The 20088-nt window shown below is 48.1% G+C and overlaps 5 protein-coding genes across 5 annotated transcripts; 3 read left to right on the plus strand and 2 right to left on the minus strand.

Annotated features, from left to right (window-relative positions):
* Positions 1-556: 556 nt before the first annotated feature.
* On the minus strand, positions 557-3749 carry DEU56DRAFT_905154 (uncharacterized protein). The gene is made up of 9 exons (XM_041356700.1): positions 3382-3749; positions 3273-3323; positions 3030-3211; positions 2668-2973; positions 2555-2612; positions 2205-2498; positions 2006-2153; positions 1259-1951; positions 557-1204 (listed from the first exon to the last, which is right to left on the minus strand). Exons 1-9 carry the CDS (start codon positions 3728-3730, stop codon positions 682-684), a joined length of 2604 nt encoding a protein of 867 aa, XP_041201828.1. The 5' UTR covers positions 3731-3749; the 3' UTR covers positions 557-681.
* A 589-nt stretch (positions 3750-4338) lies between these two features.
* DEU56DRAFT_839972 (acid phosphatase) lies at positions 4339-6288 on the plus strand. The gene is made up of 7 exons (XM_041354934.1): positions 4339-4752; positions 4809-4817; positions 4873-5042; positions 5100-5224; positions 5276-5343; positions 5404-5684; positions 5732-6288. The coding sequence occupies exons 1-7, from the start codon at positions 4438-4440 to the stop codon at positions 6219-6221; spliced, it is 1458 nt and encodes a 485-aa protein (XP_041201829.1). The 5' UTR covers positions 4339-4437; the 3' UTR covers positions 6222-6288.
* On the plus strand, positions 6280-7596 carry DEU56DRAFT_164747 (uncharacterized protein). The gene is made up of 2 exons (XM_041344846.1): positions 6280-7002; positions 7055-7596. The coding sequence occupies exons 1-2, from the start codon at positions 6329-6331 to the stop codon at positions 7512-7514; spliced, it is 1134 nt and encodes a 377-aa protein (XP_041201830.1). The 5' UTR covers positions 6280-6328; the 3' UTR covers positions 7515-7596.
* Positions 7597-9727: 2131 nt separating this feature from the next.
* Positions 9728-11113, plus strand: DEU56DRAFT_164806 (uncharacterized protein). The gene is made up of 4 exons (XM_041344847.1): positions 9728-9880; positions 9943-10626; positions 10683-10843; positions 10899-11113. The coding sequence occupies exons 2-4, from the start codon at positions 9991-9993 to the stop codon at positions 11035-11037; spliced, it is 936 nt and encodes a 311-aa protein (XP_041201831.1). The 5' UTR covers positions 9728-9880; positions 9943-9990; the 3' UTR covers positions 11038-11113.
* A 2800-nt stretch (positions 11114-13913) lies between these two features.
* On the minus strand, positions 13914-15123 carry DEU56DRAFT_164911 (caspase domain-containing protein). The gene is made up of 9 exons (XM_041344848.1): positions 15041-15123; positions 14839-14981; positions 14702-14787; positions 14589-14649; positions 14461-14523; positions 14373-14410; positions 14268-14318; positions 14177-14213; positions 13914-14124 (listed from the first exon to the last, which is right to left on the minus strand). The coding sequence occupies exons 2-9, from the start codon at positions 14972-14974 to the stop codon at positions 14009-14011; spliced, it is 588 nt and encodes a 195-aa protein (XP_041201832.1). The 5' UTR covers positions 14975-14981; positions 15041-15123; the 3' UTR covers positions 13914-14008.
* Between the last annotated feature and the right edge of the window lie 4965 nt (positions 15124-20088).

A 20088-nucleotide genomic window follows, 5' to 3' on the forward strand; every position in this document is an offset into this window, starting at 1 on the left:
GATCAGCTTCTTCCTAACCGTTGATTCGATCAAAGGCTTATCCTCACACGACTTCACAGCACTACACCTGCAGTTGCATTTATCGTCTTTCGTAGGACCATCACTCACGAGCAAAGAGATATTCTCATCCACTGCGCTCAATATGGAGATATCTTCTCTGTCAGAGCTAAAGTTTCGAGGAACGTTTTCGATCGTGACTTCTTCCAAGGTAATCACATACTTGCGCCAAGGCTACGCTCCCATAGAGTTATTTGCGGCTGCCAAACCCACATATTTGGAACGTCTTGAACGCTGGGATGAGATGCGAGAACTTAGGGTTAATGACTGGCCAGGTCCTCCCCCGAGATCCACACAGACACACGCAGAGTTATCTTTCCCCAGATGCGTCGCTCGGGGAGCGGTTTCGTAGTGGAGCAAGCCCATGACGTAGTCGCTTGGGTCCAGATAAATGAGCCTTAACTGTCTTGCACAATGGTGTAAATGACACTTGAACAGCATAGAATTGACTGGTAAATGTTCCAAGTACCAAAACTGAAGCAGTTGAAGAGCGAACAGGGGTAACTATGTTAATACCCAGCTAGTTGACATGCATATTACGTAGGAACATATACGCAATCGCACTACATTGCTTTTCACTACGGTCAAGATCAAGGCTCGAATTGTATTGAATTACCATACACCTCAGTCTTGTGTTTCCCACTGCAGGTTACGCAACTTGGCAGTACTCCCAAATTCGACGAGGGCGTCGAGATTCGTCTGCGTTGGTGTCTCCTCCCGAGAGATAAGCCCTCGTAGCTGTGATGCAACGATGGTGTTGGGTGTTAAGAATGGAAATGTGGTCTCTTCCAGTCCAGAAGCGTAGATCCGTAAAGATCGGTCCGTTTCGGCATCGTTTGGGTCTCTCTCTGGAAATGTGACTTTGAGCTGTGGCTCCACATTGAAGTCCAGACGAATAGCGATATATGGCAGAGTGGATAAGCATCTGATCGAATCATGCTTGCGCGTGATGGCCGCCAGCTCTCGCGCATTAGGATTCTTCCCCGCTTTGTCTGAAATGAAAATTTGAGAAACGCGTTTGAGATCGTCGGAGTCGAGGGTGGGATCATCAAAATATATTGGAATCATCTTGTCGACGAGCGGCTGCAGATCGCAGCATTGCACCGCGCTTGTACGAACCCAGTGTCGCAGAGTCCACTCCTTGGCACTGTAGCAGCGGTATCTTGTAAATGATATCGCTCGACAACATCTAGAAGCTTACCTCGACATATCGGACGTAGGTTGCTTGGAATCTCCCGGCCCAGGGCCGGGGGAGATTAACTCTGTCATGGACACCCAATGCGAGAAATTGATGTAGGCGTGCCGAAAATTTGTCTTGGCCTCCTCATCCGCCAACAACCAGAACGTCTCGCCAAAAAGGTATTGCAGGAAATCAACGACGGAGACCTTCTGGCAGTCGATCAATTCCGCATCCCCACTTCCCTCGTAGTGTAGATCCCGTATTGTGCCTTCGGAGAGATGGCCGCGAACGTACATGTCTTTCGCAAGAAGCAGCACAAGTCTGCTGACCAACTCTCCGCTCTGTCCTATCTCGACCATCCCCTCATCAACCTTTTTGTTCAAGACCCCCAAAGCGCCCTCTAGACTGGTGGTCCCAGAATGGAGTAGATCCGCTGCAACACAAGACAGAAGGGGCTCTGATGGATAACCGGTATAGGCCGATGACCTATCTTGGGTCGTCGAGAAGCATATCCGCAGGTGGCTAGCCACCCCTGTTTCAACATAAGAAGCGGCATCGGGGTGACCAAAGCAGATGTCGAGACCGAATCGCTGAGACAGGACAGCGAGAGCCTGGTTCGTATCCGATGGGACATAAGTGTTCGATTTGCAGAGCTTCAGAGCAGCCAATTCTAAAATGTCAGCGACAGAACGTTTTCCCGCAAGCGATTTCCACCTATTCATGGTGGTCAACGAAAGTGAACACGAGGATAAAAACACAGGGACAAACAGTGGACGACCGAATCCGACGATGTGTTTGAACTTTCCGGCGTCATTCGCCGGTATATCAGACAAACGGTCTGCGTTCTGGTCCCAACCAAGATACGTATAAGGTGGAAATAAAAGGTGGCCGCCTACTGCTACGCGCTGAGAATCATCTGCAGGATTGTGTGAAGATTGGAAACGGACGACGAAGAACGGGTGCTTACGGATCACCGGAGGAGCTAAAAAATCTACCACATGTGGAGTCGTGGATGCAAATACGACCCAGACTGATGTATCCTCGCCCTCGGAGTAGCAGTTGATCACCCTCCCAAGGATGTGTGATGGACGAAAACCCTTGCTACTCATTTTGCTCAGAGAGTAGGCCTCGTCGAATGAAATCACGAGTTTGGGGTAATCTTCATCCTTCTCAGCAAACATGTCTGGCATAGCTGTCAGCATATTTTCATAAGCTTCCTCGACAAACGATTCCCCTTCCAAGTTCGGCGCTGGGACGTCATCTGCACGGTGTGAGCTGAGGCGGCCGTTATGTGCAAAATGAAACATTTGCATGTACCTTTCAGAGCCAGACCGCCTCCCATTGTGGGATTCATCAGTCTGATCGTGTCAAGGGTCTGTTGCAAACATCTTTGGTCCATCTGTCGAGCGACCATGAATTTCCTTGCTCACCTGCTCATATAGATATTGAACTTCCTCAAAGAACTCGGAACGAGCTTCCGAGTGCATGTCGCACATTTCATCATTCCATGATTTTATCAGACTATCAGAGCCCAGCCGATGCTTGTTGCTTAGTCGCTGCCGCAGCACCTTGAATATGGCTGTAAAGAGTGCACAACAACGAGCGCCATACTCGGCTCGAGTGCAATCCATTTCTTCCGTCAATATACGCGCAGGTACCGCGTCTCGGTTCGGGAAGCCGGCATCACTTGGTTCACGAATGTTCATGTACAGCACAATAACGCCCCTGTTCCGGAGCTAATTCAATTCCGTTAGCCACCTGATGCGAGCATGTGGCACTTTATAAGCCTCACCTCCGTCAATAGTCTCGATTTCCCTGTGCCAGAACTTTGGACGATCGAACAGAACTTGGCATAGTAAGGCTGATGGGCGCTAACTCCCTTGAACTTAATATTGTTTTCTTTCAGGTACTCGTAAAACCCGTCCACCGCCTTCCCGACGTAAGGTCTGGAGAATGAATCAAGGAAGTCCTTGTCTAGGATCCAACTAACGTGAGATGGGACTGTACTAGATGTCACAGGGTAAAAGTCTCAGACCTTGAGCCGAGAGCATGTGGAGGTCCCTAGCTTTGGGTATCTGAAATATTTCTGCGTTACCAGTAACTGTCAGCAGAGGGGTATCTATATGGCCGGCACAAATTCTCACCGAGGTCGGCGATGTGGGAGAACGAGCGATTCCGGCAGGCATCGTAGATTATTCCCCGTAGTGTAAGGTCTTCCTGTAGTATTGGGGTGATATCCCAGAATGTCATACTTTTCATGATAAGACGCTGGAGCAAGCCCTGAGCGTGCTCTATAATGATTACGATCATCATGGAAGCAATGGTAATTATCCCTTTGTCTTCGTCCCAGCGAGTCGGATCCGACTGGGCAATTGAATTGATGAACTGAGGGCCCCAATTTTTGAGGATAACTTGATTGAACTCATCACGTTGTTCCGGTGTGAGTGGCAGTCGTGCTACAGGAGGATACTGCGATCCTGATGAATCTGACATGGCACCGAGCGTGTCGAGGTGTGATTGATTGAGATTCTAAATATTCAAACGGCGCGTCCGAGGCCACTGATCGAGGCTTCAGGGAAAGACGAAAATGAGTTGGGGTCACCTACTCTCCATGCATTCCAGGACCCTATTCCAGGACCCCTATTCCAGGACCCGGTACTGGTTTCAGGATGTTGAACATCGATCATCCCGGATTCTTCACGATGTTTGTTTATATTTAATTGTCTCTGCTCTGTGGCACGTGTGCTGGGAATTCGCGCCAACGCAAACATTTGGAAGGAACGACAATCTCGTGCGAAAGCATAGGGATCATGGCATAGTGCCTCGGAGGATATGAGTGCAAAGAAGGTGATAAGAGAGAAACAATGTCCTAGTTGTTTGTATCACCTTGAGAAACCGTGAAGAAAGGGAACGGCAAGGAAAAAACGCTCGTCATTACTTTAAATCTTGGATGTTGCAGAGGTGTATGAAACGTATCGAATGCACAAGCCAAGCCATATGTGTCGGAAAGGTCCTGGAATGCATCCAGTAGGGCCGTACTATCAATGTATTTGTCTTCAAGTTGTTGTAACCCGAATATAGTTCTGTGCACATGCTATCAGCTTACACGTGCGTGCACCGTGTCAGTGGTTTGGTAACTTTGTACATACTTAATCGACTGTGTCCTTGAGCCTATTCTTTTCGATGTGCCATCATCCATCATGGTCAAAACCACTGGGTACCCGCTTGTCCTCCCGTTGTCTAGTTCTGGGAAGCCTGTTGCATATGACGATTCTCGTTCAAAATATTATCGCCTACTCTCTAGTTCTTTTCCAGTCAGGAAAGCAGTTTCAATCTCGCTAGCATTCTCCATAGTGTTGCTATACGCACATTTTTTCCACCTTGGCCCGCGATTTTCATCGGAAAGCAACTATCACATTCGTTCTGGCGAGTCACAACGATTTTGGGGGCCGTACTCTCCATACTCTCCTGTCGAAGAATACCAGCCGCCTCCCGACGGATGTAGCGTAACACAGGCAAGTACACTTGTCACATATCTAGTCTTTAATAACCACTACTCGTATCACTCAAGGTCAACATTGTAAGTAGATTCTGGTCATAAATGACCACGAGTTCTTCGCCTAAAGCATCAACAGCTTCAGCGTCATGGAGCCCGGTATCCGACTAGCGGCACCTCTAAGGAAATCCAAGAAAGTTTACAGAAATTGCTGAACGCTTCCAAGTATATCGACGTGAAGCTGCAATTTCTCCGTTCATACAAATGGCACCTCGGTGAAGCTGACCTTGTGCCCTTCGGCGCCACACAGTAGGACTATCAACGCGTACTTTCAGCCCTATGTCAATGCTTAAGGATTGTTTTTAGGTCGTTTCAATCGGGTGCAGAAATATACCATCGGTATGGACATCTTGTTGACCATCACACGTTACCTTTTGTCAGAGCGTCTGGAGGAGATCGCGTAGTGAAATCTGCTGCCAATTGGACTGCAGGTAAGCATACAGTTGAAGTACAAAACTCATTCTGGACAATTGCAATTTCAGGCTTTGCCGATGCAAGTGAACAGCTCTATCATCCGTCAGTTTCAGTCATAATACCCGAGACAGAGACGGTGGGATGCATACCGATCAAGCTTGATTCGCTCGTGACTCATCTGAGGTCTTCATTCTAGTCGAACAATACCTTGGAGGACCATATGTGTCCCAACTCCCAAGAATCACATGATGAAGCGAACGTGTGGCGAGATATATTTTCTGTTCCGATCGTACATCGTCTTAATACAGCTGCTGTTGGAGCTGGGATTCTCAGCGAGGACATACCCGGGCTAATGTCCTTATGCGCATTCGAGACCGTTTTCGAGGAGAAAGAAAGCCAATTTTGTGATATCTTCTCTCTAAAGGAATTCCAGTCCTACGACTATTATCACTACCTGCTAAAATATTACAAGACAGGGTGAGTAACCCATCAACGAGTCATTTTGGTGCTCACACTGCAACAAGGTATGGAAATCCTCTGGGTCGTGTGCAAGGTGTCGGCTACGTCAACGAACTACTTGCGCGTCTTAGTGGGAGACCTGTTGAAGATCGCACACAAACCAACTCGACTCTTGACTCATCACCGATCACGTTCCCGCTTAACAGAACGGTCTATGCTGACTTCTCTCACGACAACCAGATGGTTGCCATCTATGGTGCACTAGGACTGTTCCCCCAGACGTATCCTCCTAACCCCACAAACGCTGACCCGCGATGGGCGTGGGTAGTGTCTCGTCTTGTGCCTTTCTCTGGGCGGATGATCACGGAAAAGGTGCAGTGTTTCGAAGCGGGGATACCAGGAGATTTTATTCGGATTCTCATCAACGATGCCATTCAACCCTTGGAGTTCTGTGGTGCGGGTGATGGATTGTGTAGGCTGGATGCATTCGTGGAGAGCCAAGTCTATGCTAGACGCAATGGTGCTGGTGATTTTGAGAAATGTTTTCCAGAATAGATTGTAACCCCCTTGCGGGGGGTGATGTAATATTAGTGTCTCGGCTGACGTAACCGCGCGTGCCCTTGGATCGAGACGACCATCACCTCCGATTCGAATCTTTCATCATGCCTCAGCTTTACAGGCGAGAATCACGGATTAATGACGTAGAACCTTCAGAACACTTGGAACCAACAGATGTGGACGATTCCATCGTCCTCTCAGATCTTGTTCGCAGCGGCGAGGCATCCAGATTGCGGAGAAGAGGCGCAATGCGACTTGATCATAATCTCGTCAACGCCCAGCGCGCAGAAGCCGGACGTGTAACTCCGCCAGTAGTACTGAGGGTGGAGAGGTCACCCTCGTGGATTGAATCTCCTAGCGATGACGAGGAGTCAAGCCAGACTTGGGAGCAAAGCTACGAAGCGCCGCTGTCGCCGCAGACGGACACGATAGCTGCTGTAGGGCCAGACCCATATTGCCACACATTATTTTGTGGCGGGGACGACGAGCAACTATGTGTAAACAGGCCCTCGGCCTGTGTTCTGTCGCCACTACCGTCATATCCACCACCACCGCCTTCGAGCGGCTATCAGGCACCCAGATGGCAAACCAATGGATGTGGAGCCGTCATTCATATGCGAGCTTCGCGTCGGGGTAACTCTGGTGTGTGGGTAGCTAGGAACGAGGCATCATCTGCTGTCGTTCCATTGGACACGTCATACTTTGAGCGTGCTGCGGTTATCCGAATGGTCCGCAGCGCATGTGGATGCCTTCGTGAAGGAGTTGGATGTGCCATATGGTGAGCGCCACATTCTACAAATGATTTACAACACATCTGACTGTTTTTCAAGCGGAAATCCCTTAGGGTCTAGGTATAAACCATGCCAGGCTGCAGCGGAGGGTCTCTTTGCTTCTCGCCATCACCCCTCGGGCCCTCTGACTCCTGAAGGTCCTAGGTATTGGCATGCACACTCATCACCTCTGCAGCATGCACAATCCTACGTGTATACATTTTTCGCTGAGAACGTGACATCTACACCGACGCACATGACAGCTCAGGACGAATGTCTGTCTCCTGCACTGCAACAAGATTTCCTGTCACCTATCGACAACCCATATTCCTACACATTTTTTGATCGCATTGTCACCGCTTCACCTTCACCCATGTCAAATCGTGGACGTGACAGCCCCGACTCGGATATTTCATCGCGCGTTGAGCCACAGTTTGATCCAGACGGTGTGTTCATCACTGCTGAACCTGGATCACCAGACAAGATAGGTTCCGGGTTGACTCTTGTCCTTGAGCGGTAATACCTTTCTTGATGAACTCTTTGTTCAGCATTGATATTATTTGGCGGCATTGGACGCTCCTGCACAACTCCTGCAGCTCATTTTCGCATTTTAAATGTATCTTATTGGATCTGTTATCATTACCCAAAATCTATCCGCATTGTAGGGTCATTATCATCATATCATGCACACGCCATTTCCTCTCCCATCTTGTTCTACCATCTTGTACAATTTCATACATATCCACGTGCACGAACCACAGCGATATGAGTTCAAGTTTGCTTGTGAGACGATAGCCATATTTCTTACTTACAAGTGCTTACTAAGCGAGTGTATTACGGATTACGGTGTTATCCTGTTCAACCACATTCTTGGCCGACATCCACCTCCACTATCAGTTGCCTACGAACTTTTCACAACAACAGTTAAAGGCGACTACGACCTACTACGAAACAGTGAACTTACAAGGTGTGATCTCAGGCACGAATGCATAGGGAGCCTCTATCTCATGTGACTGGTACTGGTAGTCTGGCGCATCCCCTCTCCGACATGCCAACTTTTTGTAACTCAAGTTGATAAACTGGAGGAACAAAATATTTCGCCTTCATGAACAACCACGAATTCACGAGTCGCTAAAACACGCACCTGTCACCCTTGGCGGAGGCCATCGAATACCTTGGCCATAGGCACTATCTCAGGCACGCTGACGTGAGTTTTTTCCGCTTAGTAAACTAGATTCCTTTCGCCGAGCTGATGTTTGACGACAGAGTATACGACCAAGCATGCATCGCGACTCACCTGTGTAGATGCCCATTTTGACACATAAACACATTCCAGTCCACCGGCAGTGGACATATACACGGAATTCCCCTTTCTCCTCGACTCCTCTGCTCCGTCCTCAGACTTCGTCCTGGCAAATTTGACTGAATCTCGGGTGGTGAGACGTAGACAAGGCCATATTGAAGAAACGGCTGTAGTGTCGATGAGGTTTATTGGTAAGTTGGGTTTTCATGGGGAGGGAAGGGCGTAGACAATGATGTTGATGATGTATTAGTTAGGTGGAAAAAAAGAAAGACGAGACCACCCTATCATATTACCTGAGCGCTGCGCCTAACGTGGAAACATTCTGATTTCCATTTCACCAGTCGGTGGCCTGTTTGAGGGAGTGAGATGGAGTCAGTCGTCTGGTCTACGCGCTTTTGGTGACCTGGTGCGTGTTTAAAAATTCCTTTGATGGCGTAGTGCGAGAATATGCACGAAAATGCACTTCATTCTCCACGCATCCTAATCCTGCGGGCGCTTAAAAAACGCGCTATGGAAAGGAGCACGCTGGCTTGTGCAGACCCCTTATACATACTACTCCTGACCTTGCTTCGGCTAGGAATAATATAGACGCTTTGATCCATCTCAAATGTCAAACCAAGCACAGCACTGACCAAAATCCTGCAGGTGTGTGGCGGCCTCCCAGGACACTACATCTACGAATCGATTCATGAGACTGAGTTGCTCGCTGCGCTTGACTGGATGGTACGTCTCTTACCTTGACCTTTGGTCGCGTGGTGCTTGTCGTGATCTGACATGTTCCACTACTTGCAGCACGCTTTTGGACGTGGAGGCGATGCGCCAGACTGTCACGTGGGGCGCTCGTTTAAAGTCTAATGACCAACTGTTCTGTGATAAAGAAGAGAGGAAGTTATTAATGTGCGGAGATCACCGTCCGTGTGGACCTGTTCCTGGCAACCTGGAGATGCAATGTGACTTGAGCGCGGCGGAGAGATGCATCGGTGGTTGGAGAAACATATTTTTCGTTAGTGTCAATAAGCATGCGATCTCTTGTCCAATGCATTTATGTTGATAAACTTTGTCAATTAGATATTAAGTGTGTAATTTTGAATGGCAATGACTGTCGGCGACATCTTGAGAAAACGACCGACAGGTTCATACGCACGAAGAATATACCCAGCTGAGGGAAAGTAATCTAAAATCGAGATCCAGCGCTTCGCGTTTAATGTTTGATCATAAATGACTTACTGCACTCTTCTTGACAATCCCCCTGATCGAAGATCCCCCAGCCAGGTTATCTGGATGGCCTGTGTCGTAAGATTGTCCGTTGACAAAATGTGCACATGTGAAAGGTCTGTGGATGCATTCCTTTGTATACAATTAAGCTGTGCTCACTATGCCGCTTAGTCTGTGCAAAGGTGTGGACGACAAGACGCAAAAGGAAGGAACGCGTCCAAGACCCGACGCGCCGCAACGTAAGCCAAATCCTTGATCTGCTTGTTGCAGGTGTCCCACGAGTTTAAATACTGCCACTTGTATCCCTGTCCATCTCTTCCACATCCATCGTATTTTGCTTTCCACATCTACCATCTAACTTGTGCACCGTGAGTTTCTCTTGTACACTTGCTTCACCTGTTGTTAGTTATCTTATACTGCTACGAGCTAGATCCTCGCCCAGTCCACAAGCTATTTCAAGCATTTTCAGTCATTGAATATGGACCAACATGCGAATCAAATTGACCAAAGTGGGATCGCAGGCCTGCCCCACCCCCAGCTTCCACCCCACCCTCACCCTCAGCTTCCGCCCCACCCTCACCCTCAGCTTCCACCCCACCATTATCCTCAGCTTCCACCCCACCATTATCCTCAGCTTCCACCCCACCCCCACCCTCTACCCCAGCACCAGCGCTTTGGACTTTACCATCCTATATACCCATGTCAGCTCATTGCACCTGTGCCGGCTTCCACAGCCTACGGAATTGCGAATACGGTGTCTAGTGCTGGCGTGCCTCGCGTCATGCAACATATGATGTGGCCCATAGGTGTTCCCCTTCCATTTCCAACCCAATTCCCCCAGCCTCATATGGTCTCGGGGCCACCGTACGGCTACTCCTTCCTTCCTCCCCTACCTTATGGCGCGTATGCCCCTGGCCCCCAGGCTGTGGGCGTAGCGCAGTATCACTACCAATCCGTACCCTCTACGGTACAATCCATCGATGTCCAACACCTCGAGCAGGGACCCATGCAGCAAGCGCGAGTAGGGAAGCGCAAGGCGGTGGATGATGATGCCGTCGGACGAGAGACTCGTACGAAACGCCCACGAGTGTACCATGGTATACCTCCCGACTTTGTGAGTCGAATTTATTTATTTAGTTCTGGCTATCCCACTGATGGCTGTTTCATCAGACACCGGTCTTGGAGGATGGCGAGGTCAAGTATAAATGTTCCCGTCCGCAGTGTGCAGGCGTACGTCCGATGAAAAAAGGCAGCATACGGAATCATATCGGAGGATCGAATACGCACAATGAGAGCGACGGTCAATTTACATGCTCATTTTGTGATGGCGAGTAAGTACCACACGTCTTTCAATGTCACTAGGGCTGATATATTGATTCTTACTAGTTATAGTCGCTCAGACTCTTTGAACCGTCATTTGAAGACTTGTCCCAAAGGGCCTGCCGCTGTTGGACCTGAAACTAACGACTCGCCTTCGGGAGACGATTTATTGGAAGAATTTGCAAATAGTGTGGACTGGGAATAGATTCCAGGATGTGACAATCATGCAACCGTGTATCTATAGACTTGTACAACACACCAATGCATTCATAAGCAGCCCATCAGATGCCCGAAGCATTTGATCACTCGCGCCAAATCTATCCTCAAGGTGTTACTATCGGAATCTAGGGCGTTTTTAATCGTTGCCATTTCATCCTAACGCTCTGACCCGACGTAAATACGTCTTGATCATATGAATTTGATACATAATGAAAGAGCCAGAGAACGGTAGGCTTCTTTCCAGCATCTGGCGGCCTAGCTGGAGGGCCTTGCAAGCCTCGTCCAAGGCATGTCACGGGGTGAATTCGGAAATGTACAAGGTTGTTGTGCTACAGCCTTACAGATTTGCAGAAATACACGAAATACACAAGGCTGATGTACCACAGCCCTCTTTCTGATTCACGATAGCAACAGCCGTGATTTACGGTCGTCGACCCTCATCGCTAGAATCAAATCCTCATGGAGGAACATGTGAATCCCTGATAGTAGGAGGTATTTACTCCCCCATCAGAGATAGGGGCCGCTAGGGCACGTGCTCAGTGGCTGTGATTGGCAGTTGTAGCGGAGTTAGCCGGATATTCAGATAGTCGCAGATGCCACGTACGTGGATGTTCTCCGTCTCTTCCTGTGCGCAGTCCTGCTAAGGAGGTGCCTTGGTGAATGAAGCGGCCTCTAATGGCTATTCACCAACGCACCTCCTTTGGCAGTAGTTTGTTCTTATTCATCAACAAGAAACAGATTCATCCAGATTCTTGTGCCTTCGTGTATGATCATGATGGTGTACCAACCGATCACTGCTGATTTGTAGATCGACGCGAATTCCTCAATTTTCATATCGCTTCAATTTCCAACAACTCAAAACTGGAGCTAGGAAAAGAACTGCGGAGGTGAGTGCGCCCGTTTCGTGGATAATAAATATCATCGACATCGCATCACAACATTCTAGGTCGCGCTCGCACAAGAAGCCTGTGGTAGCGCATACTTCAGGCTGTCATTCTGAAGCTTCTTATTCGAAGTGGTATTTCTATTATGATGACATCAAACAGGACGCCCGAACCAACTTCGCCAGCACCAGCGACGGACATGCTATACCCTTTGTGACGTTCTCATGCAGTCTATACATCTTTCACTGCCGATAACGACCTCCAAATGCTGCCATTGATGCCTGGACTGGCTTATCCAGCTGTTCCCATTCAAGCTTCCTCATATTGGGTGCGATTCCATCTTCTCATCCTTGACTGTGCGGTGGATGCATTATGATCTGTAAGGGCGATGGGGGCTGGGCTGTGGTATTTACATGTAATGAACTCTTCCATATCTGACTAGTTTCTCTGCAATGTCAATTAGCGGCTGCATTCTCTCCGGGAGATATGAGGGCCTGCGTCCTGATATCAACGCCTGCAGGAGACCACATGTGGTTTGAACAGTTAATATGTGCAATGCACTACAATAGCACGACACACGGTCAAGGCTGGTTCAATGTTAATAGCAACTGTTCATGCATTCGCTGGCGTCCAAAGCGAAACTACAACGAAGAGCAAGCAACGCAAAAGGTTGAGTACTAGAGTATCGGGCCATCCAGATACGCCAGGGGCTTGCGAGCACACGGCAAAAGTGGGAAATAGAAATGAGATTGACGCTCTAGCACAGGAACCTCGGTCAGTCACGGATAAGATACATACAAAACGAGCACTAATGCGTCCGCCATAGGCTCAGACACAACAGAAAATAATCAAGGATCCCCAAAAAACCCAAAAAAAAGCTTCAACGTTGCAACACCCATCCTCGACGTCTGCTGCCCCAATGACCGAGTGTCGTAATATCTAACTCGGCCTCCTGTTTCCCCTTGCCCAGCGCAGCCTCCCGCAGCCCTGGCGCGCCCAGTGCACCCGATTGTGACCTTCCTAATGATGGATATCATAAGCTATAGATAGTGATGTTTTCTCGAAGCAAGGGTATGAAGGGAGTCGCTCGTAAAGGTCTTCTCAGGTACATTCAAAACATCAGAAACCGGCGTGATCGCTCGGCCAAAGAATATCGCCAGCCTTCATAATTCGACGATCTGCGACATATCCTGAATCACATAAACATGAACATGAGACTCGATGCAAGGCACATTATTACGCTCACTAGGCGGTAGTGACTGGCGTACTACACGAAAACAAAATGAATATGACGAACTTGAAATAAAGGGACATTAAACACACCGAAAGCTGCTGAGAGTTCCCATCATCGCTACGACCATGGCGGTGTTCGCATGTGCACCGATCGTCGGTTTCAACTTCATTTCCCGATCCTTTCTGCAGATGTAGTGCGGGGTTATGCGGTTCGCCTCTAGTATTTGTCGTCGGCGTGCGTTTGCGAGTTATGCCATCGACCTTTTGCCTGTGAGGTGCTGGTCAGAGCGTCCCAGGACAGGAAAGTGCCGCCTACTGTATGTTGGAGAGTAGATCGTAATAAGAAGGCTTGTGATTGCCCTCTAAATAGGATAAGTTCTATATATCTGTTTCGCTAAATATGCCTCTCACCAAGGTACTCGATGAAGAACTAAGCCGCCATCAGTCAGATTGGAAATTCTTAGAATACCAAGCACTACTAGTACCTTCGACACAGTTCCACCCGTGGCGTTGTCATCATATGCTACCTCATTGTCCCTGCATGCAGACAAGGAAACCTTGAAGGAGTTAAGTTCATATTTTTCTGAAGACATCAGTAAGAGAGAGAACACGCACGACGTGGGCCTTGACTCTGTTCTCGGGGGGCGTCATAGGACAGTCAAATGTACATAGAGGCGGATCTGGTTCAGGAGAAAGCGCTCTGAGGAGGGCGGGAAAATACACGCCGTCCGTTGCCGATGATACATTCCTTGATTGAGAATCATCCTCTGACGAGAGCCGATCCTCGCAGCTATCCTTCAAGATGGCGGCATCGGGCTTCTTGCCTATGTAGCAAACATTTCAAGTGTGACGACCAGAGCAACAAAATACCCACCTGAAATAATCAACATCAACTTGGAAACACCATAAAATATAGCTCTCACCTTTTAACCCGTTGCAGTTGTAATGATCCAAATCTTTGATAATCGTATTAGTGCGAAAACGAACACGAACTATGGTCCTACGTACCCAGCACTGTGTGTGAGTGGCAACAATCACAAAGCGCCTGTTTAGAGGACAACATTGTCAGCACTAGCACTTGAGAAATCATGATACGAACGAAAAATTTGGCGCCTTGAGGCAATGGATCGACGAGGTGTTCTTTCAAAACCTTCGGATCGATCAGCACGATGAATCAGATAATAATCCAAGACATGGAGCTTACATTATCGATTATGCGCTTCCCCGTGTAGGTGAGGATAGCTATATCGAAGAAATTAACACAGGACAAAGGAACGAGACTTGGACACTACCTTCATCCAATTTGTCGGGTTCAGTGTTATGTCTACAAGGCACTTGATCGCCATGACCGCTGTCTGATGGATTATTAGCGCCAGAAAATATGAACACTTGCGTCACAGCAACGCAAGAGCTGGCTTACAATAGAAGAAAATCCGATCGTGTTGAGATGTAAGTTTGACGATATTGTCCATCTCACGCAGCTGCGCTCGACAATCAGATAACCTACAGAAAACATGCACTTTAGGCGCTCACCAGATTCGCTGTGTTAGGATATAAATTTTGTGGAACACTCTTATTGTGCATCATAATGACGATGTTTTCAAGTTGGTAGCCACGAGCTGCGGCAGTAAATGAAGTCAATGAAGTATTCAATCATAAAACACACGTACACTTCACAAGGAAGTCTCTCATCCTCGTCACATCTATGTACGCTTGAGAGATGGTGGCGAAACCTTTTACTTTCGCCACACCGATAAGGAGTGCCCTTTGAACGCCTTCAGGCTTAGAAGGAATGTCGCTAAACATTTATAGACTGATCACTGGTAAGCGAGGCCGAAGGCTGATATGCTCAATATGCAGAGTCAAACGTACCAGCTAAAATAGCAGATGACGGTCGGGCAAAATGATGTTAAGGGCCTGGACTGGTATTCAATGACCTTCGTCAGGTGAAGTCAAGTCCGTGATGAGGAGAAGGAAAGGAAGATACAATTTGGGCATGGCGGAGGACAAACTTAGATGTTATGTACTCGCCGTACGTAGTAGGGAATGTGTACTTGTAAGCAGTGCACAGCTATTTCAATATCAATAGCTGTAGAGCAGAGACATACCACATATGGCTATGTACCACGTCGTCATTTCGCGATTCTGTGGTCAAGATACAGTGATGGGATCTGCACAGAATCCAAACAGAATCGCGTAGTACAATAATTAAATAATTCTCACCGATCCAGAATTTCTTTTTTTTTCAGACAATAAATAATGCGGGGGGAAACCGATAAGGATTACATAATTATCAGTACAAAGTAGTCCAAAGAACTTGGACATGCCAGTTTATCGCAACGATCATTGATATACTGAATCCTGATTCAAGCATCGTACATCACGCAGCTCGTCGATTTTTGGACTCGACAATAATCTTGTTTTCCACCATGAACTGCTTTAACTCCATGCTGTGTCTCTGCTTTCAATGTTCATTTCAACGATGCGGCAACATGTTTTCTTGCCGTCAGCCAACTCACTCTCTCATTGCCAAACGATCTTCAGTAGCTTGGGTTTATCTTCTACACTGACTCGAAGTTTGTCGATGCCTCTTTGCGTGTGCACTGTGTTCCAAAGTTACAAGTACCATGTCAACTCATTTAATCTCTCAATCTCGACATACCACCCTTCCACACTGATTCAAGCACTCGTATCAAAAATCACTTCACCGACGCATACATGGGCCGATGCCAAGTTCTTTCTTCTTTCTCCCCAGATGACCTTTAAATTTCCATGGTCAGACAGGGGAGGTGTCGCCTCCGCGGGTGTCGTGAGTACGTTATCCGTCTTGAGACCATGCCACCGAGATTTCGTTCACTTATAGCAGACCTCCTTATTCAGTGGTTTCCCGGGTTCCCTTCTACACTCTCAAGAGCCACTGCTCTTCCCGCCCATCCTATTTTCGCTAACAATTTCACGCCCATGTTTGAAAAGCTGTAGTTGTACCTGGGCGGTCGCGTATACCGCTCATTCTAACGCTGACAAGTTGAGCTGCTGGAATTCTATTCTGTATAATGCATCTCTCACAGCCCAACCTGCAGAGCAAGATCCCTCGCCTGCTCACAGCTCCTACTTCTTTGGGCATATCGTTTGCGTTGGGGTGTTGGAAGATAGCGATGGTTTAAATTATCGCTAGACCTTAAACACACCAATGTGAACTTGTTGTCTTTCCTTGTCGCCATGCTGTTGCTCCTGTCCTTGCGTCTAAGGTCAGATGGGCGAGATTCTGTGATCCTCTGCTAACTTTGAACACTGACAAGGCAGTCTTGTTCGGTGGTCCTTGCTGGCATTATCCCGACGTTGGATACAGCCTGCTCAGGCATATACCGCTGTCATAACCCTGATCAGTATTTTGAGTGATGTTACTCTGCCTGCCGTCGCTGACGCTGATTGATTGCACACAAGTACGTCGTGCCACATTTTAAATTATTGCTTATATTAAATGTATCTAGGTGATGGTGCACGCCTCACGTTGTCGTTTTTGGTTGGTGAGGGATTTTCATGCGCAAATGCACTGGAAACCCAATCCGACTAGCCAGCGCTATGGAAGTGCATGCCACTCCACCGCTGGTCAGTTTTAAGTAAGTGCGTGCCGCATCTCATTATAAACGAACGCCATGAAATATATCCAGGTGATTTCGCACGCCTCAGCCTGTCGTTCTGGTGGTAGTGGGTTGGGGGACTCGACCTGACCCGTCGGTGCCAGTGGTGCACATGCACAATTTATGACCCGGACGCACAGTCTACCATCTACCTGCCAAGGTACCCGTCTTCGCTGGCCCCTTCTCTTTTTTGTACGCTGAAGCGCCTTTCAAACAGTTGTTGTGACTCCGCCTTCCGATGCATTGCCAATATGTAAGTAGTTCACTTAAACATAAAAATATCTGGGTAATGTGCATATCTGTCGTTCTGACGCTGGTGGGTTGAATCAACCTGTTGTTGGAATATACACAACAACTATGATTCAACTTGCCAGCGTTAGCGAAGCACACAATGGATGGTGTGGATGTCCTCTACTAATTCTTGGTTTACTCCAGGGCGTCAGACATTAGAATGATCGGAGAACTAACATCGACCACTATGACCTGTATCTCTGTTCTGTCTCACTGCGCTTGTTCATCTCTGACCTGCCTTTCTGTGCAGAATGATCTAGCCCATCGAGGGAAAAGCAAAGGTAATCGATATTACTGTCGGGGAGCCTGATTATAGAGGACAAAGTGTACCCAGCCTCATTCGAACTTCCAGCGCGAATGAACGAATGATCCGAACGGGCTGCAGCAGGCAATGCACTCTTAGGTGAGTCAAGTACCTACAAAAATTGCTATATGGGCTACTCATTGTGGCTCACGTTTCATTCAGCCTCAACCACTACCAACCACCAGATTGTCTGCCACCCCGCCCGCCCCCTTCGCTACTCGCCTACGCAATATATCAACCTGGTGGCTTGTTCGTTCAGGTCATACACTGCCACCTATCGTTGATGTCCCTTTCACGCCAGGAAAATTGGTGTGTTTGATTCATTTTTACTACTGTCACGTCTCATGCATTGAATCACTGCGCAACGCTGCAGCAGGTGCTCCCCGCGCTGACGATGAATATATCCCGTGATGAAGGCTACGTTCCCCCTTCACTTAATACTGGGATGCATGGAAGCGACCGGTATTGTTTCTGTCTAGACATCCCCGCGTAGTGTAGATTACCTGTCACTCCTCGCATTCAGTGTTCTATGAACGTGGATATGTTGTTCGTATATCTAGATCTCGTTTCATCGTTGATAATTTGATCCCGGAATCCAGGACATGAACGAGACAGATCCGACATATCCTCAGCAAGTTGATGCCCCCCGTCATTTTGTAGCAAGAACTCAAGACTAATTTTTTTCTGTGGAAAACGAACCAGCAGCTACATTGTTTCTTCTCTAGCAGTTTCGAATGAACGGCGCATCCGCCCATGCGGTATACCTTCGCTAAACTCAGATGATACTATTGCTATGTAATGAATCGAGTGCATCAGACATCAACATTCCATTCCATATCAACGTGTACAAGTTCTCACAATGATGTCATTGATAGAACAGCAAGAAGTAATACATCGTGGTAAGGGACTACGATTGAATTTGAGGTACCGGGGAACGCCCTTGAAAGCTGATCGATGATCCACAGGTAACTCGCAAAGTACAAGTGGCTACTTCCATCTTCAACATTAATCTGCGTTCCTGTAAATGGTAGTTTTGGACAAGAAAAAGCAACTGAGAGTAGCTCATTACCCTGTGCAATAGGAAAATCGAGAATAGGCCATCATGCATGATCCGCATGAAGAGACCACGAGGTTGATAGGTGGTGTGACAGTAGTGGGAGCAGCAGACGACCGGAAACCAGGCGGTGGTGGCGCAGATTGAGACTGAGAACGTAAGTGAAAATGAGGTCACGGCATTCAACGCCGCATCCTCCCATGAATACATATATGAATGCACCCGATTAATTCCATGCGTCGAACGAGGGAAAATTGGAGGTAGGCGCGACGTAGCGGGGAACCTGAAAGAATTGGTCAATTCTGCGCAGAAGCACGCGCGTTTGACAACGCAGTGGCCTTGGAGAGCGGGTCTCAGGTGACGGTCATTACATGATAATTTTCGTATCTCTTGACTTTCGAATTCTGGGGATGGGTGTTATGACACGCGTGTCATTGATAGAACTGCGAGAAGTAATGCATCAGATGTATTGACCTTACGAGACACGGCAAGAGATTACAATTAAAATTGAACACCCAGGGAACGCCCTTGAAGGTGATCTAGATACAGGTACCTCAAAAAGAACAAACAGCTGCTTCCATGTTCGGCCTTAATCTGTGCTTCTGTAGATTGTGATTGTGGACAAGAAAAAGTAACTAAGCGTAGCTCTTTACCCTGTGCAAGAGTAACATCGATAATGGGCCATAACGAACGAGCCGGACGAAGAGGCCGCCAAGTTAATAGGTAGTGTGACAGTAGTGGGAGCAGCCGATGACCGGAAAACAGGTGGTAGTGGGGCAGATTGGGACTGAAAATTGTGAGTTGAAATGACGTCACGGCGGTCAACGCTTGCGTCTTCACATGAATGCGTATATGAAAGCACCCGAGTTATGGCCTGCGGGGCGAATTGGAGGTAGGCGCGATATAGTGGGGACCTGAAAATATTGGTCAAATCTGCGCAGAGGCACACGCGTTTGACACCTGTGTTGTGAAATGAGCCTTTGAATAAGGGAAAATACACGTACCCTTATAGCACCACCCATCAGAAGTCCAACTCTACCTCCACGGCTCTCTCCGCAGCAGCAGCCTCACAGGGCGTTATCGTCGTCGTCATCGTTGGGGTGCGGCAAGATGTGTCCAGGTTTGAGATGTCATGAGGCGTGACCTATGGCACGTATAATGGAGTTGTGGTGGCGGTGTGGTGAATGCGCGTCGGGAGGTTGATGTGGGTCGGCGAGGGCATCTGCGTGTTACTAGTACTGATGGAAATCGCGAAACGAACATCGAGGGAAGGGACCGATACCGATATATACATGAGCTGGAAGCTAAGTAAAAGAAAAGAGTTCAACACTGTGTACCAAATAATGTCAAACACAGGCGAAAGCCTGCACGGAAGTTCGGGTGTTTGAGGAGAAGTTACGATCTTTCAGTCTGAATCGTTACGCACCGATTTTACCACCTCATCGCTTCGCTGTTGCTACTAGCTGGCCATGGGTGATCATGCCCTGACACCTCGCAGTGCCGGGAGGTACAGCTGCACGTGCAACTTCTCATGGTACGAAGTACCAGACCTCTTAGGTCACAGTACTTGTTTGGTCCTTTCGACGGTCCTTGGGCTTGGGTCCGGCCCACGACAGAAAATCGTGTCTCA

This window comes from Suillus clintonianus (assembly GCF_016758775.1).
Source record: "Suillus clintonianus strain FC179 chromosome Unknown DEU56scaffold_158, whole genome shotgun sequence".
In the NCBI taxonomy this organism is placed as follows: domain Eukaryota; kingdom Fungi; phylum Basidiomycota; class Agaricomycetes; order Boletales; family Suillaceae; genus Suillus; species Suillus clintonianus.

Excerpts from the sequence above, each read along its gene's own strand:
- DEU56DRAFT_905154 (XM_041356700.1), bottom strand. The coding sequence starts at position 3,730 with ATGTCAGATTCATCAGGATCGCAGTATCCTCCTGTAGCACGACTGCCA. Across the intron at positions 3,324-3,381 it reads CTCCCACATCGCCGACCTCG|AAATATTTCAGATACCCAAA; the intron begins GTGAGAATTTGT and ends CTGGTAACGCAG. Across the intron at positions 3,212-3,272 it reads CCACATGCTCTCGGCTCAAG|ACAAGGACTTCCTTGATTCA; the intron begins GTCTGAGACTTT and ends GTTGGATCCTAG.
- DEU56DRAFT_164806 (XM_041344847.1), top strand. The coding sequence starts at position 9,991 with ATGGACCAACATGCGAATCAAATTGACCAAAGTGGGATCGCAGGCCTG. Across the intron at positions 10,627-10,682 it reads ATGGTATACCTCCCGACTTT|ACACCGGTCTTGGAGGATGG; the intron begins GTGAGTCGAATT and ends CTGTTTCATCAG. Across the intron at positions 10,844-10,898 it reads TGCTCATTTTGTGATGGCGA|TTATAGTCGCTCAGACTCTT; the intron begins GTAAGTACCACA and ends GATTCTTACTAG.
- DEU56DRAFT_164911 (XM_041344848.1), bottom strand. The coding sequence starts at position 14,974 with ATGTTTAGCGACATTCCTTCTAAGCCTGAAGGCGTTCAAAGGGCACTC. Across the intron at positions 14,788-14,838 it reads GAGAGACTTCCTTGTGAAGT|CTCGTGGCTACCAACTTGAA; the intron begins GTACGTGTGTTT and ends TTACTGCCGCAG. Across the intron at positions 14,319-14,372 it reads GGAAGCGCATAATCGATAAT|GTTTTGAAAGAACACCTCGT; the intron begins GTAAGCTCCATG and ends ATCGATCCGAAG.
- DEU56DRAFT_839972 (XM_041354934.1), top strand. The coding sequence starts at position 4,438 with ATGGTCAAAACCACTGGGTACCCGCTTGTCCTCCCGTTGTCTAGTTCT. Across the intron at positions 5,225-5,275 it reads TGCTGCCAATTGGACTGCAG|GCTTTGCCGATGCAAGTGAA; the intron begins GTAAGCATACAG and ends TTGCAATTTCAG. Across the intron at positions 5,685-5,731 it reads CTAAAATATTACAAGACAGG|GTATGGAAATCCTCTGGGTC; the intron begins GTGAGTAACCCA and ends CACTGCAACAAG.
- DEU56DRAFT_164747 (XM_041344846.1), top strand. The coding sequence starts at position 6,329 with ATGCCTCAGCTTTACAGGCGAGAATCACGGATTAATGACGTAGAACCT. Across the intron at positions 7,003-7,054 it reads GGAGTTGGATGTGCCATATG|CGGAAATCCCTTAGGGTCTA; the intron begins GTGAGCGCCACA and ends CTGTTTTTCAAG.